This window comes from Fusarium musae, chromosome 7 (genome assembly GCF_019915245.1).
Source record: "Fusarium musae strain F31 chromosome 7, whole genome shotgun sequence".
Taxonomy (NCBI): domain Eukaryota; kingdom Fungi; phylum Ascomycota; class Sordariomycetes; order Hypocreales; family Nectriaceae; genus Fusarium; species Fusarium musae.
The window spans coordinates 35,048-49,061 of NC_058393.1; the positions used below are offsets into that span (position 1 = coordinate 35,048).

Genomic DNA, 14,014 nt, shown 5'->3' on the forward strand with positions numbered 1-14,014 from the left:
AGGATAATGTTGTGACCTCACATGTAGCCATGTATTTCACTCTCCGAAGTGCAGCCCATACGCTCACTGTCACACTGACTACATGAATGAATGGACCCTTGGGTGTCGGCATTAAACTACTACTTGTGTGTGTTCTCTTTAGATTACTCTGAATTCCCCCCGTCTACACCTTGATCCCAATTTCGGATACGGAAATGATACCTGGCTTGACTCGCTCTAATATATCAGACAGCTCCCTCCAAACCTTCTTCTGTGCTTCGGCACCTGCATCACTCGACACAAAACTTGAGACTCTGTTCATGTTAGTGTCTGAAACTCCCTGGTGAAGATCACTTACTCTCCAATCTTGCAGTCGGAAAGATACTGCCCATGAGTCTCCGGATCCCCCTCGGCTGCATGAACCAGAGTACGGCTCCCAACTTCCGTCTCCCTTGCGATATACCGTCGGCCAAAGGCTGCAAACAGTCCTGACTTTTCGCCATTGCCCATGTTTGTCTTTACCCAGCCTGAATTGACGACAGATACAATCACCTGGCTTTCTTTCTTTGATTCGGAGACCTTGGAGGCGAGCTCGCGAACTGCAAGAAGCTCCATCATCTTGGAGACGTTGTATCTGGTCACGTTAGCTCTTGAGCCTATCTAGGGCGGAATGCATACCGGCCTGTCATGGTCGCCTTGTCCTCATCCGCTAGTTCCTCAAAGATGCTGGGAGCGTTGCGCTCTGAGTATCCAGCGACATAGTGTACAAAGGAACCAGTGAAAGATAGTACGCCAGGCTTTTTGTACTTGATTGCCGAGGCCCTCGGTGCAGGAAGTACCATGAGACTGAGAAGCATCGTGTTGATGACGTTGACCGTAATCTGGCTCTCATTACCCTCGACCCGAGTGAAGGTCTTGGTCATAATGCCAGCATTTGCCATAATGACATCCAGTCGGTCGAGCGTGTCGACTCGGTTGGCGAATGTCTGGATCGACTCAGACTTAGACAGGTCCAGCTCCCATACGTCATCGACGCCCTTGCGGCCGGTGGTTTCCTCGATCGAAGCTGCTGCCGCCTCGCCCTTTCTAAGGCTCGAACAGCCAGTATAACTTTGGAAGCATCAAGACGTGTGAAATGGTGAGCCGCTTCTAGACCGAGACCGATATTGGATCCTGTCACGATGATGGTTTGTCCGGTGAATTTCTTGGTAGGATACGGAAGTGAAATGAGTTGCGATCGCATCATCTTTCCCATTCCACCCACTTTGATAGCTGCTTGATAGTCCTTGGTGATTTCATAGTGATTATATTGCGGTTATGGTATTAATGTGCCAAGCGACCAGTCTGTCGTGTCTGCTGCAATTAGAACGGTGCTATCTCCGGCCAGAACAAATCCGGACATATCGGTCGAAATCATGCTATTGGCTGGTTCGTCCGAGACAGCACTAAAGCTCCACTTTGCTTCAATAACGTCGGCAAATAGAGTGCGCAACGTGAACTTTCTCCTATCCACTGAGTTCATTTTATCCCATCACATCGAACTGACAGTGGAACGCCATAAAGCCGTCACAATTCTGTCCAATGGCGTACTCATCTCGAGCCCTATCTCCGAACTCCCAGCCGCTGATGAGTCCTGTTGTGACAGACGGGGCAGCCCGCCAGAGGGTTGCTGAGAGTCTGTTGCATGTCAAAGGGCTCGTCAATCAGCTCCTGGACCGGTCCACTCCGGGTTCATAATCGGGAGGGAAGCCACCTGCTCTACCAGCTTCGTCGAAACTACACCGAGTATCTACATCAACGCCACGGTGGAGGGAAATACGACCCCAACTCTCCAGCGTGGAGATTCGGTGCCTGCTCCTGTTTGGGGTAAAGATACAGATCAAACGCAGTCTGCAACCCTTCCAGTGTCGCAACCAATCCAGACAGAGACATCTGAAATAAATACCACAGATCTGAATTCATTACCCCCCACGATACCGTACTTTTAGGGTTACCATACAAATAATACAGAGCCCAGGACACTCTATACAGTCTTCCATCGACTCTCAGCCCCTCGCTATCCCTGACCCAATTGCACACCCTCTTGTCATTCCACGTAGGCTCATAGAGATCGCGCTGGGTTTACAGCACTTATAAGAGATCGACTCATCTGAGGGAATCTCTCGCTTACTTAGATCAGCTCGTGAGGCTTCGCAAAGGTATTTTGATGCCGCTATCCGCTATGTCACTTCACACGACCTCCTGGTCGCCTCGTACGACGGCCTTGAGATTCTCATGCTCGAGGGCCTCTACCATATCAACTCAGGAAACTTGAAGTCTGGCTGGCTGGCCTCTCGTCGCGCTATTAGCATCGGGAAACTTTTTGATCTGCCACTTCGGTCTCAGAGGTCAAGTACAATATACGAACCCAGTCATTTGAAGTCAAGGCTTCTCTTATCCCGCCTCAACTATGCTAACCGATTCTTGTCACTCATGCTGGGCGTTCCATCTGCTGCCATCGATTGTATTGTCGCTTCCAACGTCATATCGGCAGAAAGTCCATTAGAGAGACTGGAACAACTACATGCTGTCATTATGGGCCGAGTCATCTCCCGAAATCAACGCATCGCTGCTGCAGATCCAACACAGGCTCTCCAGAGTGAACTTATGGATACAAAGAGCTTAGATCAAGAACTGCGGAGAATCGCTTCACTACTCCCTGCAGAACGGTGGCTCCCATCTCACTTGAGAGAGTTTGTCGCCGACATGTCCACATCCGAGGCTTTCGGGCTCCTAGCACAAGTGAATCATATTCATCTGCTACTTATCCTCCATCTGCCCTATGTCCTTCAGAGCCTATCGTCACTACAACCAGGGGACGCGGACAGTCTGTACAAGGCGGTAACTGCAAGCCGGGATATACTTTCTCGATTCATATTGTGCCGTAAATTCAACCAGATATCCACACGTTGTCATGCTGTCGACTTCAAGGCCCTCACAGCCTCGGCCACCTTGCTCATTGAGCATCTGGTTCACCCCCTCGGCCATAGCGCATTGGCTCACCAGCGCTTACAGGACGTAGGACTCGTACAGATGGCCATCAGGAGCATAGAGAGCATTGTCAAGTCTTCTCTTGATTCGCAGGGCGAAACGGAGCTGCGGGTGCTGAAATGGCTACAAGCGGCTGATGCTAACGCAGGAAACGGAGTCCTACACATGTTATGCATAAGTGAATCAAAGTCCCAGGGAGAATGCTGCATATTTGAGGAAGGGCTTAATCTTGAATCATCGGCCCCTTATCTTGGTAGACTCCGAGTGAATCGTGTGGAGGAATCTAGGGAGGGGACAGAGACACTTCTGAGCGAGCGTCTGGGGATTTCAGACGCCGGTAGCGGAGGATACCGGGCGTGGCATTTCCATAATATGGATCGTATGGTGCTATCTCTGATAGGAATAGCTGACATTCACACGATGTGTCATCGAGTAGGCGAAGATAGGAGCCAGAGTGATACAAGTCCCGCTGCCCGCATGTCACATGAAGTGCTTGTACCAGGCTCGTACACAGACTCGAATACGTGGGGATTCCGGGACTTGGTATCATCCGAGTTTTCAGAGTGCTAGTTACGGTAGTGAGTGGTTCCATACTCCTACGGTTTTGTAGAATATTTGGATGTAAATAAGCGATTGATTAGCTGAAATACAAGCCCTTCCTGAGACTGTAGCGAGGCGAGATAGAGGCCTCCGCTAGGAGCGCTCGGAGGGATATACATCATTACGTCAGGGTAGTTTAAGTCTCATTAAAGTCGGGCATTAGAAGCAAGCCGTCGGGTGGAGTAATTGCAGTATCCTTGATGTCGCTCCGGAGTTTGGGAGGAGTTCCTGTCACACGAATCAATCAGCTTCGTTCGGTCGAACGAAAGGGCACGGCCAGGCGCTAGAGGTAATTTCATAGACACGGACATGGGAACCACTGCTCATGTCACCTATAGCGATATCATGTGTCGTTCTGCGGAGTTTGAGTGACAAATATCAGACTATTGAGCCCTTAATGGTCTTTGCAATCTGTGAACATTGTATGCAGAGTACAACGAAGCATCGAGCCACGACTCCGCATGTATACAGATATGAGAGCAGCTTTGGAAAGGGGGGTGGTGTTACATAAACATCTCCTAGAGAAGCTATAAGAAGAGTGACGTCTGCCTGGATCTCTAGACTCATGCTCTCTTCATTCATCCATAAAGAACAATAGATATGGTGTCCTCTACCGCTTTCAGTCCCTAGCGGGCCTTATGAAAAGGCTGATTTCCCGTGGAATGTTGACCATCTTCCGAGAAAGCTTTTTATCAACAACGAAGTTTGGCACAACGACCCCCCCAAACATCCGACATGACATGCTTCTCAACCTCGCGGCAAACCTGCTGGAGCACTCGCAAGCCATGGCGGCCATGACTCGTGACACTCTGGGCGGCCCTATCAATGTGACTGGGGCAATGGAGCCTGGGTTCGCGGTAGAGGCTCTCCGCTATTTTTCCGGCTGGACTGACAAGCTATCTGGTGAGACATTCCCAGAGGAGGACGTATTCTTCAAGCTTGTGCGGCAAGAACCCCTCGGGGTGGTATCAGGCATCATCCCGTGGAACGCGCCGATTGGGAGTGCATGTGCCAAGGCAGCGCCAGCGCTGTCAACTGGCAACTGCTTCATCCTTAAGCTGTCCGAGAAGACACCCTTTGCTGATCTTGCAATGGGGAGTCTGGCCAAGGCGGCCGAGTTCCCGCCTGGCGTATTGCAGGTCCTCTCGGGCGATGGTAGCACCGGAGCCATTATTGCGAACCACATGCGTCTCCGGAAGGTCTCGTTCACTGGCTCAACTGCAACAGGCAAGGAGATACAGGAAATGGCCGCCCAGTCTGACCTGAAGCGTGTGACGCTCGAACTAGGTGGCAAAGGTCCGGCCCTCGTGTTTGGCGATGCAAAAATTAAAAATACTGTTACCTGGTGTTTCAATGCTATCACGATCAATACTGACCAGACCTGCTTTGCTGCCACGAAAGTCTATGTGCAAAGCGGTATCTATGATATCTTTTGAGGAAGTACAGGTCTCTGGTGGAGGAAAAGACCAAGCTCGTCGGTGATCCTGATGACCCTAATTCCTTTGTTGGTCCTGTTGTCGATGAGTCCCAGTTCAACCGCGCAATGGGCTTCATAAAGCGTGGCAATAGTCAAGGAACAGTCCTGGTCGGCGGGAACAGGGTACATGATAAGGTACGTGAGCTCTACTACTTCCGTCGTCTTCCCATGACGCTCCGGATATTTGACCTTTAAACTAACATGATCTCCCTTCTCTAGGGATGCTATGTTGCTTCCACCGTCTTCACTGATGTGGCCGAGGATGCTGAGATCATTCGCCAAGAGATTTTGGTCCAGTGGCTGTAATCAACCGGTTCGAGACGGAAGACGAAGCGATCAAGCTGACTAACAATACTCACTATGGCCTTATGGCAGGGGTCTTTACACAACAGATCACTCGGGCGATGAGACTCTCAGCTGAGCTTGATAGTGGAATGGTGGGTATTAATGCTGTGAGAACTGTGTTCTGGCAGACCCCTTTTGGTGGAACCAAGGAGAGTGGTATTGGGAGAGAGAACGGGAGTCATGCTATCCGATCGCATACTGATCCCAAGGCAGTCTTTATTAACATAAAGGCGTGATTATTGCAGTCAGATTTATATAATACAGCTGGGAAAATAACCCTAGAATTAGGATATAAATAGAATAAGGAGCAGCCCTCTATTATTAGCACTTTAAACTAGACTTCCCGCCTCCAATTTCCTGGAAATTCATCTTCTCCTAGTAATTCCAGTCAACAATCAGTAACTTCCTCTAATAGAATGCCGTAGACTCTACATCTTAGACCTAGTCTAAACTCGCAATCTCCAGGGAAAAGAAATAGATATAATGGGGGGATCTTGAACATCACAAGAACCTTTCTAATTGGCGACACTAAAACATAACAAATACTACCTTAACACATAACTACACTTACTACTGTGTTGATCTTGCGACCTTCAATCATCAGCATCATGTGGAATCACCAAAGCTGAAAGTCCATGTCTGGGCAGCAATTGCTCAGACTTGTTACAGCTGCCTCGGCCGTTGTAATCTCCTACGAAGGCATCAATCAGGGCGTCATGGGCGCTGTGACTGTTTCACCCGAGTTCGGGCGACGTATGGGATACACGAACGATAAGGACGAAGTCATCAAACCCATGCTCCAGGGCGGGATTGCCGCCGTATACTATCTGTATGTACCCCCTTGGTTTGAACAGACAAGGCAACTGATGTTACAAAGTGGCTCTCTTTTCGCAGCCTTTTGGGCTGGCAGCTTCTCTGACAACTACGGTCGTATCAAGGGTATGTGGATGGCATGCTTCTGGTGTATAGCCGGGGTTATCCTACAAGCCTCTGCTGTCAACCTTTCACACATGCTTTGTGCACGATTCGTCGCTGGCATGGGTGTGGCCTTCATCCTTGTCATTGCGCCTATGTGGACGGCCGAGCTTTCTGCTGCATCACACAGAGGCAAGCAGGTCGCTCTAACATTCTTCGCCAACTTCTCTGGCATCGCCCTCGCGGCGTGGATCGGTTTTGGCACATCCTTCGCTGAGCTAGCTGGTGGACAGTTTCGCTGGCGGTTTGAGATTTCATTCAAGTCATCCCTGTAGTGTCCCTGGCGATACTAAGCCTCTTGTTCCCGGAGTCCCCGCAATGGCTGGTTACAGCCGGCAGACGTGATGAAGCTTTGGAAATCATTGCCAAGCTGCGAGGCAATGGTGACTCCCAACATCCCGAGACGCAGAAGGAATATCGAGAGATTGTGACAGTAGTGGAATAGGAGTCTCAATTCGCCAAAACCAACTACTTCAAGATGTTTTTCGGCATTGGATCCGGAGACATTCATCTTGCCCGCCGCATCCAGCTTGCCTTTTGGCTCCAGGTATCCATGCAGTATGGCACTGTGATTGCAGCCGTGGTCATATAGTAAGTTGTTCTTCTTTGATAAAGATACAGGTTGCTAACTGCATTGAAGTTCTGGAACCATCTATCATACAGCCGGCTTTGACAACATCAATTCCGGTTGGTTGTCCGGTTTACTGATTCTGGTAGGTATCTTGGGTACAGCCATTGCAGCCTTTACCATCGATAGGGTAGGTCGCTGAAGAACTCTTTACTGGAGTGCTGTAACACTCTGTTACCTTGTTTATTATCGGTGGCCTCTTTCGGGGATCCGTTGACAACCCAAACAAGGCTGTTCAGTACGGCACAGCAGCTTCAGCTATGGTTTTTGTCTACTTCTTGATCTTCAGTTCTTCTTGGCTATTGATCCCCTTGATATATCCTACCAAAATCTTTCCCACCTAGCTCCGAGCCAAGCGAAATGCATTTGACATGGCCAGTTAGGCTATAAGCTATGGTAGAAGTTCACTTTCAGTGCCTATTATTTTTTTAGGCATTGACGAAAAGGTATGGACGAGCCTCAACTACCCGTGAACTTCTCATTTCTGACTTGGCTTGCAGACTTTCTATGTGTTTGGAGCGTAAGTATCACAGGACTTACTCAAAGCTGAAAGTAGCTGCTGACCTTTTCTCCAGTGCTATGTTTACATACATTCCCTTGGTGTACTGCTACCTCCCCGAAACTGCCGGCCGTACACTGGAGGAGGTTGACTATCTCTTTGCTAGTAAGAGCCCGTTCACTTGGGACGAGGAGAAAGAATTGGCGAAGTGTACAGCTCTCCTGCATGAAAGTTTGAATGAAGGGAAGAACGGGAGCGACTCGATGACGCAGGATAAGTTAATGGAATCATACATCAAGGTTGTATAAGCCATGTTCTTTAGTATCCTGCATTTAGCTAGAAGCTAACTAGCAAAGAGTCGCACGGGCTCAAATAGCTATGGGAATGGAACATTATTGAGTCTTCCATTTATTACCCGTGTTTGCAGACTGAAGCTTAACTTTACACTTGGCTGTTATCCCGTAGCTACAAATGCAATATCTTGGTAATATAGCTTGGTCGGTAATAGATTTCCCCCTATAACGCTTTGCACGATGGTCTAAACTTATATGGACATTTGACTGTTTCACGTCGCGCTGTAGTAAGAATATGAATTCGTTTTTAGTTTTGGTGACTAGTAATGTCATACATCAATGAACCCATCTTCGATCCACGTGCAGTTTGTATCCCATGACCAATCCTGACAGAGTATGTTCAAAACATCATCCACCTCCAATCCATTCGCCCATAAACATGAATCCTGATCTAAGCACTCACGATTGTTCATGTCTGGTTCAATGCAAGACTGTTCTCCTTGGCGCATCAAATCGCAACTTGTTTCAAAGATTTGATTCACAACTCCCTTGCTACAACGCGCGGTCAATGACCAATCCTGCATCTCCTCAAAGAGCCTCAATGCGGTCTGTACCTGACTTCGCCACTCAGGAACAGCAGCGCTCTGAGGTTTGCACAGCATGCTAAGTAGAGGTATCATAGCAGCCTGGTAAAGAAACCAGACTGCGTTCCATCCCGACATCTGATGGCTCAGCCACGTTTTGGCTATATCTTCAATGGCTGTCTTCGAAAGCTCTTGGCACTTCTCGACGGCGCTGTGGTCGATTTCGGGTTCCGTTAGATGGCCAGTTGCAGCGCCCAAGAGTGTTGGACGATACAGAAGCATGCGCAAGTTCCAGTATCGCCATCTCATAATGCACCGAGCAAGACGAACTGGTTCATCAACGTCTCGATCATCGGAAAGGGTAGAAGGTAGTTGGCTATGCCAACTTATCAATGCCTCATCGAAGCGATTGCGGTCTATAGCATCGAGAACAGAAGTAACAGCCAAGCTGTCCTGTATCTCAGTTGCAATTCGGCAAAAACGTATGTTCTCAATAAGCGTCGTCATTCCTATGTCTTGCCGAAACCCCTCTTCTCCTTCGACATAGAGCTTGGGCAGTTGAATATCAATGGAAGGAGAGAAACGACCAAAAGAGGGCCTACCCAAAGTCGTAGTTGTCCAAGTGTCTAGACAAACTAGAGACCACCAAGTACGCCGCCTCACTTCTGCTGCTTCAAACTGATCGCCGCCTCCGTCCTGTTGTGAAGGCTCTCGATGGAAACCAAGTGCACTCGCCATCCGAAAGGCCGCACCAAGGATCGCATTGCCTCTATTGGGTCGGTTGATATAGTGAAGATAGTAACCTCCTGCAAGAGCAAGGGCCTGTAGCGTTTCGATGCGACTGCTACCAAAGGCGCTGAGGTCGAGGTGTCTCATAGCTTCGGTGTAGAACCTGCAATGATCCCGATCACTGGACTTGGTAGATACGATACTGCCCATGGCCAGGACCATATTCAAGAGAGCAAGCCAAGGCGAGTCCTGGCGTTGACTACCAAGGTAATTCGTTCTAAATGAGGTTTCGTCGAGCATTGGGGTAAAGATATGGATCCGCTGGAAGTATGCGTCAACTAGCGCCTGTCCTTTGCTGCTCCATTTGATGCGAGGATGTTCTGACAAGGGCCGGGGGGGATGATAGCAATGTCGAACCTCCTCATTTCTAGCGCTGGTGCTGTTGATGTTTGTCTGGCGGGAGGCTAGCAAGCCACGTAACTGAGGTCGAACCTGAAGCATAGCTGCAAGCGCTGCTCTAATGGAAGAAATGCCAAGATACGACGCCTGTCGGTCAAACGGCAGAGACAGTGCATTAACATCATCAGCCTCAGCAGGCAAGGGGTCTCGCTCACGTCTCTCCTCGTCCCATTGTGAATCTTGAGTAACAGACTGTTGAGGGGTGCTTTCCGAAGGAGACGGCAAGACTTTATCAGTCAAACGTCCACGTAACATGACTTCACGAAGCTCCTGGTCTGATAGCGAGGTCAAGTCTGAGATACTGTGATTCGGGAAAAGGCGGTTTAGAATGGAGTCGCGTTCTTTGAGACTTTTGGACAAGCTCTCTAGTGTTCTGTTACGATGGTTAGAGCTGTGCCATGGACAGCATGACTCTTGTCAATTGAGTTGAGGACGGACCTCTTCGAAGGCACGACACGTTGGATTTGTTGGGTGTAGACGCATTTTGCCTGCAAATCCCTCAACTCGCACTGGTTACAAGGCTTTCGGCCGTCGCAGCGTATCTTTCGCCGCTTGCAGTTACCGCATGCATGGAGACCTCGCGTAGGCTTTGGCTCTTTGAGTAACTCCGAGCCCGAGGGCTCAGCAAAACCCTGAACTTGTGAAACACAACAGTTAGTGAGAGTATTATGATCAAAGATAGCCAAACTCACAGGTAGAGAACATGTTGAGCTCAGATGCGGGGCACTACTAGCTGTTTTACGTGAACAGCTTCAAGTGAGCAAAGGTGAAGGTAAAGCTACCAACCCGGACGTGAGGAGATGGCAAATATGAGTCGCAGAGTGGCAAGATTGCATGTCTTACGAGCATGGCCCAATCTCATCACTGGTACAAATGCGGAGTACGGCGTATTATGCTCCGTACCTGGGTAATTCTGAAAATCTGGGGAAACATCTGCACTCCAACGTCGACGGAGGTCGGTGGGGACAGCTGCTAGCCAGAACAGGAGCGGCATGATAGCATCCGAGGCTTGATTGGGACTAGATAGCTACTTTTAGCCTCGGTTACGACATGGATCTACATCCAAGGCTCTCCACTTACCCGAGAGCAGTAGGTTGTATATGCAATCCACTCTGTTTAACAATCTCTTTTCTTGGTCAGATCATGTTATTAAGTTATTGACAGTAATTGACCCTGCACACTTGAGACAACCTGTTCCCTCTCCTTTCAATCGACCAACACACATATTTGTGGAAGATGACAGGGCTTTCCAGCACAGTTAACATCTCCATGCAAACAAGCTCGTCGTCTATGTCTCCAAAAAGACTATTTGGCCTGTTTTCTTGGCCATTGAATTGGCATTGCTTCTGGCCATCTTTCCAAACAGCCCAGGTGTACTTTTGCGCTTTGATATCTTCTTTAGTTGTAAATGTTACGTATTCCTGAGACTGGGTCGAGAGCAAGCGTGCCGAAGATGAATGTAGTTTTCATTATTGGTCATATGATGAAGCTGTCTGATGTTGTAAAATCAGGTAGGCTGGTGTTCAAAGCTGGGGACTTGGGCAACAATAGTTAATTTTTATAGCCTTTGCTGGAATACGAAATACTAATCTCTATTATAATCGATGGCATAGTGCTGACTGAGATAAGACGAAGAATCTAATAAAAGCTTTAAATAATATATACGTGCCGTGTTTCCCATTTTTACTATCAGGCCTTAGCAGGATGCGATGGAGTCTCCAGTCAGCTGACATACAGCAACCGTACACTCTTGAAATTACCAGATATGGCAAGCGAGGTGACATACAGGAAATTGGAAGGTTCCAAAAATGCGCCTAGTGTAACCCCCAACGGAATACTCTATCTTACTAGACATGTGGGGTTGGAGTAGACTGCCCTCCATCGCCTTTAGTACCGATCATGCTGATCAGACAACAGTGCATGCAGAGACGTCGAACAAGAGAAGAGGAAGACGCCCGGTCTCATCTATGAGGCAAGCGCTGAGAATGGTCCTTGAGGGGTGCTGGCAATAGTATAGTAGTGTGATAAAGGCCTGCTCGATCGTTTCGATGTGGCCAGCCGTTTTAATGACTGCACCCGGAATCTAGAAAATGACAACGTTTCCTGCCCATTGACTGAAGATTCAAAGGGCCGAGTTATATAACGAACAGTAGGCAGCAGATCTATCGCGAAGTACAAGACATATAAAGAGAATTTCTTTTACATTACTGACTTATCTTTAAAAAACTATAAAGGTGACTTTTCATATAAGTTATTTATATTGCAAATATTTATATTCACCTCAACAGCATATCTACAACCGGATTATCTAGGTCTTTAGCCTCGCCAAACATTAATCCATCGACATAGCACCAGCTGACAAGAGCCCATGTCTGCACTGAAGGCGATATCATCTCTTCATCAGCAGACAATGGGTCAAGCCGCAGTACAAGCGGTACTCGGCAGCCCGGAACGGTACACACAACATCCCCTTTCATGATAGGTTCTGGCCCAATGCCGAAGATGCCTTGGCTGGTTGCGAATGCCTTCATTGTGTCTATACGGGGCCTTATTATGCGGTGGTACTTATTAGACTCAATTTTGTGAAGATCCTTTTGTCGCGAGCTCGACTGTACCCACCGTAGCCACTCATCGAAATGCCGGCGGAGCTCATCCCATCCAGGCATACCGACTCTCAGCCGGTTGTCGTCGATATCGAGACCCATTATGAGAGACTCAGCTAATCTATCCATCCAGGCCTCCATGGAAAGGTTGCCTGCTAGTCGTGTTCTGAGTGCCAGGACAGATTTGACTGCTTCTCGCTGCTGCTTTACAACCCAAGAAGCGAACGGAGGGCAGATAACGTGTATTGTATCGATTGGCTTGACATGAAGTCGAAGCCGACGCGATGACTCAGTATCGATTTTTGGTGATGTTTTCAAGCATCCGCCTGCATCCCAGCCTGCGCTATCGCAAAGAACAAGTGGCTCATCGTAGGCATGACATCGAAGATCAGGGGCCCAAGTCGGTATGTTGGAATGCTGCCGCATATAGCCCATCCAAGAAAGGGCTAGAAGATCAAGGGAGTCCCCATTGCAAAGGAGTGCTTCGGCTGTAGCAATGAAAACTTGCTCTTCAGTGATTCTGTAATTCGCTTTTGGTACTGGTCGTTTATCCGCAATACCGTGAAAAGCAAAGACTTTGTCGCAGGTCCTTGTCGCTTGGCAATGATATGCAGCCTGAAGGAGAGTCTCATAGCATACCCCACTTTCTCCCTCATACGCCTTCTTCTGGTATTCTTCTCGTATATCAAGCATCCTGGTAACACACCAAAACCCAAGAATGGCTGGATGATCGTCTTGATAGCGACCGAAGCCAACAAATGAGTTCCAAATAGCAGAAACGCCATCTGAAAAGTGGCTCAGATCTACACAGTCCTCACCACAAACCACCTGGATGTTCTTCCCGGCAGCAACCTCTTGAATAACCCACACTCTTTGAAACTATGGGCGTTGAAGGAGAAGTAGCATGCTCTCTAGTCCAGACTCATCAGCCTCGTGCCGATTGGGTCGTGGGGCCCTGCGGTATAAACTCCGAAATTTATCGTAAAAAGAGGTTGATTTGACCAAAGTTCTGGTCTTGTCTCGATTTCATTCTCGTCTCGTTTCATGAAACGGAATGCATTTTTGGTAACATCATCACTTTTGCCTAGCCAAACCAAGACTTCCGCAGAGCGAGAATAGATCTTTCCCATGAGGGGGACTTGGAATTCCTTCTCCACTGTGTCTTGCTGGTTGATGCAAATGGCGTCGATCCAGACAGTGAACTTTGAGGATTTCTTCATTAAAGAGATAAAAAGATCTAGTAGCGTCTGGCTAAGAGGGAGGGAGTCGCCATTGTGAAACTCAATTCTCGCTATGTCTGCTGAATTGTCCCAGCAGTAGGAAATAGCGGTGTATTCTGGAGGGTCGTCAAGAGGCACAACCCTGAAGTTGCCGATAGGCTCAGAATTTCCTTCTTTAACATTGATATCCAAGATCCTGATATAGTTCCCGAAGAGGGGGGGATATGTAATATTCATAGTGATTTAGATCTTAAGGGCAGAACTATAAGGATTTAGCCAAGAATTGAAAGAACGGGGAGGACTAGTCTGTGGGGCCAGAGGAAGGATAACCTTAGCCTGTTTTGGAACTGTGAGAGTGAAATCTCTGTTGGTTTTCAGTGGGGTATAGCGTGAGCAGCCTGGACTAAGGCCAGAATCGGGGACGGAAGTGCTCATTCCGCGGCTGATGAATACCGAAGTCCCGTATCGAAATTCGGAACTAGCACGGAAATTGGTAGCACCGATGAAATGCGATCATATCCATAACTAAATTCAAACATGCCATATGTTATAAGCAGCTCAAAAGGAAAGGCATTAAAAGGTATCACTGTCCC

General features: G+C 48.4%; 5 protein-coding genes across 5 annotated transcripts; 2 read left to right on the plus strand and 3 right to left on the minus strand.

Moving 5' to 3' along the window:
• Positions 1–163: 163 nt before the first annotated feature.
• Positions 164–1,278, minus strand: J7337_009160 (uncharacterized protein; the record flags this gene model as incomplete). Its single annotated transcript, XM_044826761.1, has 4 exons — positions 164–293; positions 338–613; positions 658–1,065; positions 1,244–1,278. 4 exons carry the CDS (start codon positions 1,276–1,278, stop codon positions 164–166), a joined length of 849 nt encoding a protein of 282 aa, XP_044677355.1.
• A 3,116-nt stretch (positions 1,279–4,394) lies between these two features.
• J7337_009161 (uncharacterized protein) lies at positions 4,395–5,392 on the plus strand (the record flags this gene model as incomplete). Its single annotated transcript, XM_044826762.1, has 3 exons — positions 4,395–4,954; positions 5,056–5,221; positions 5,306–5,392. The coding sequence occupies 3 exons, from the start codon at positions 4,395–4,397 to the stop codon at positions 5,390–5,392; spliced, it is 813 nt and encodes a 270-aa protein (XP_044677356.1).
• Positions 5,393–6,147: 755 nt separating this feature from the next.
• On the plus strand, positions 6,148–6,681 carry J7337_009162 (uncharacterized protein; the record flags this gene model as incomplete). The annotated part of the gene is made up of 2 exons (XM_044826763.1): positions 6,148–6,260; positions 6,309–6,681. The coding sequence occupies 2 exons, from the start codon at positions 6,148–6,150 to the stop codon at positions 6,679–6,681; spliced, it is 486 nt and encodes a 161-aa protein (XP_044677357.1).
• Positions 6,682–7,305: 624 nt separating this feature from the next.
• J7337_009163 (uncharacterized protein) lies at positions 7,306–9,853 on the minus strand (the record flags this gene model as incomplete). The annotated part of the gene is made up of 2 exons (XM_044826764.1): positions 7,306–7,355; positions 8,290–9,853. The coding sequence occupies 2 exons, from the start codon at positions 9,851–9,853 to the stop codon at positions 7,306–7,308; spliced, it is 1,614 nt and encodes a 537-aa protein (XP_044677358.1).
• Positions 9,854–11,874: 2,021 nt separating this feature from the next.
• On the minus strand, positions 11,875–13,658 carry J7337_009164 (uncharacterized protein; the record flags this gene model as incomplete). Its single annotated transcript, XM_044826765.1, has 2 exons — positions 11,875–13,080; positions 13,170–13,658. 2 exons carry the CDS (start codon positions 13,656–13,658, stop codon positions 11,875–11,877), a joined length of 1,695 nt encoding a protein of 564 aa, XP_044677359.1.
• Between the last annotated feature and the right edge of the window lie 356 nt (positions 13,659–14,014).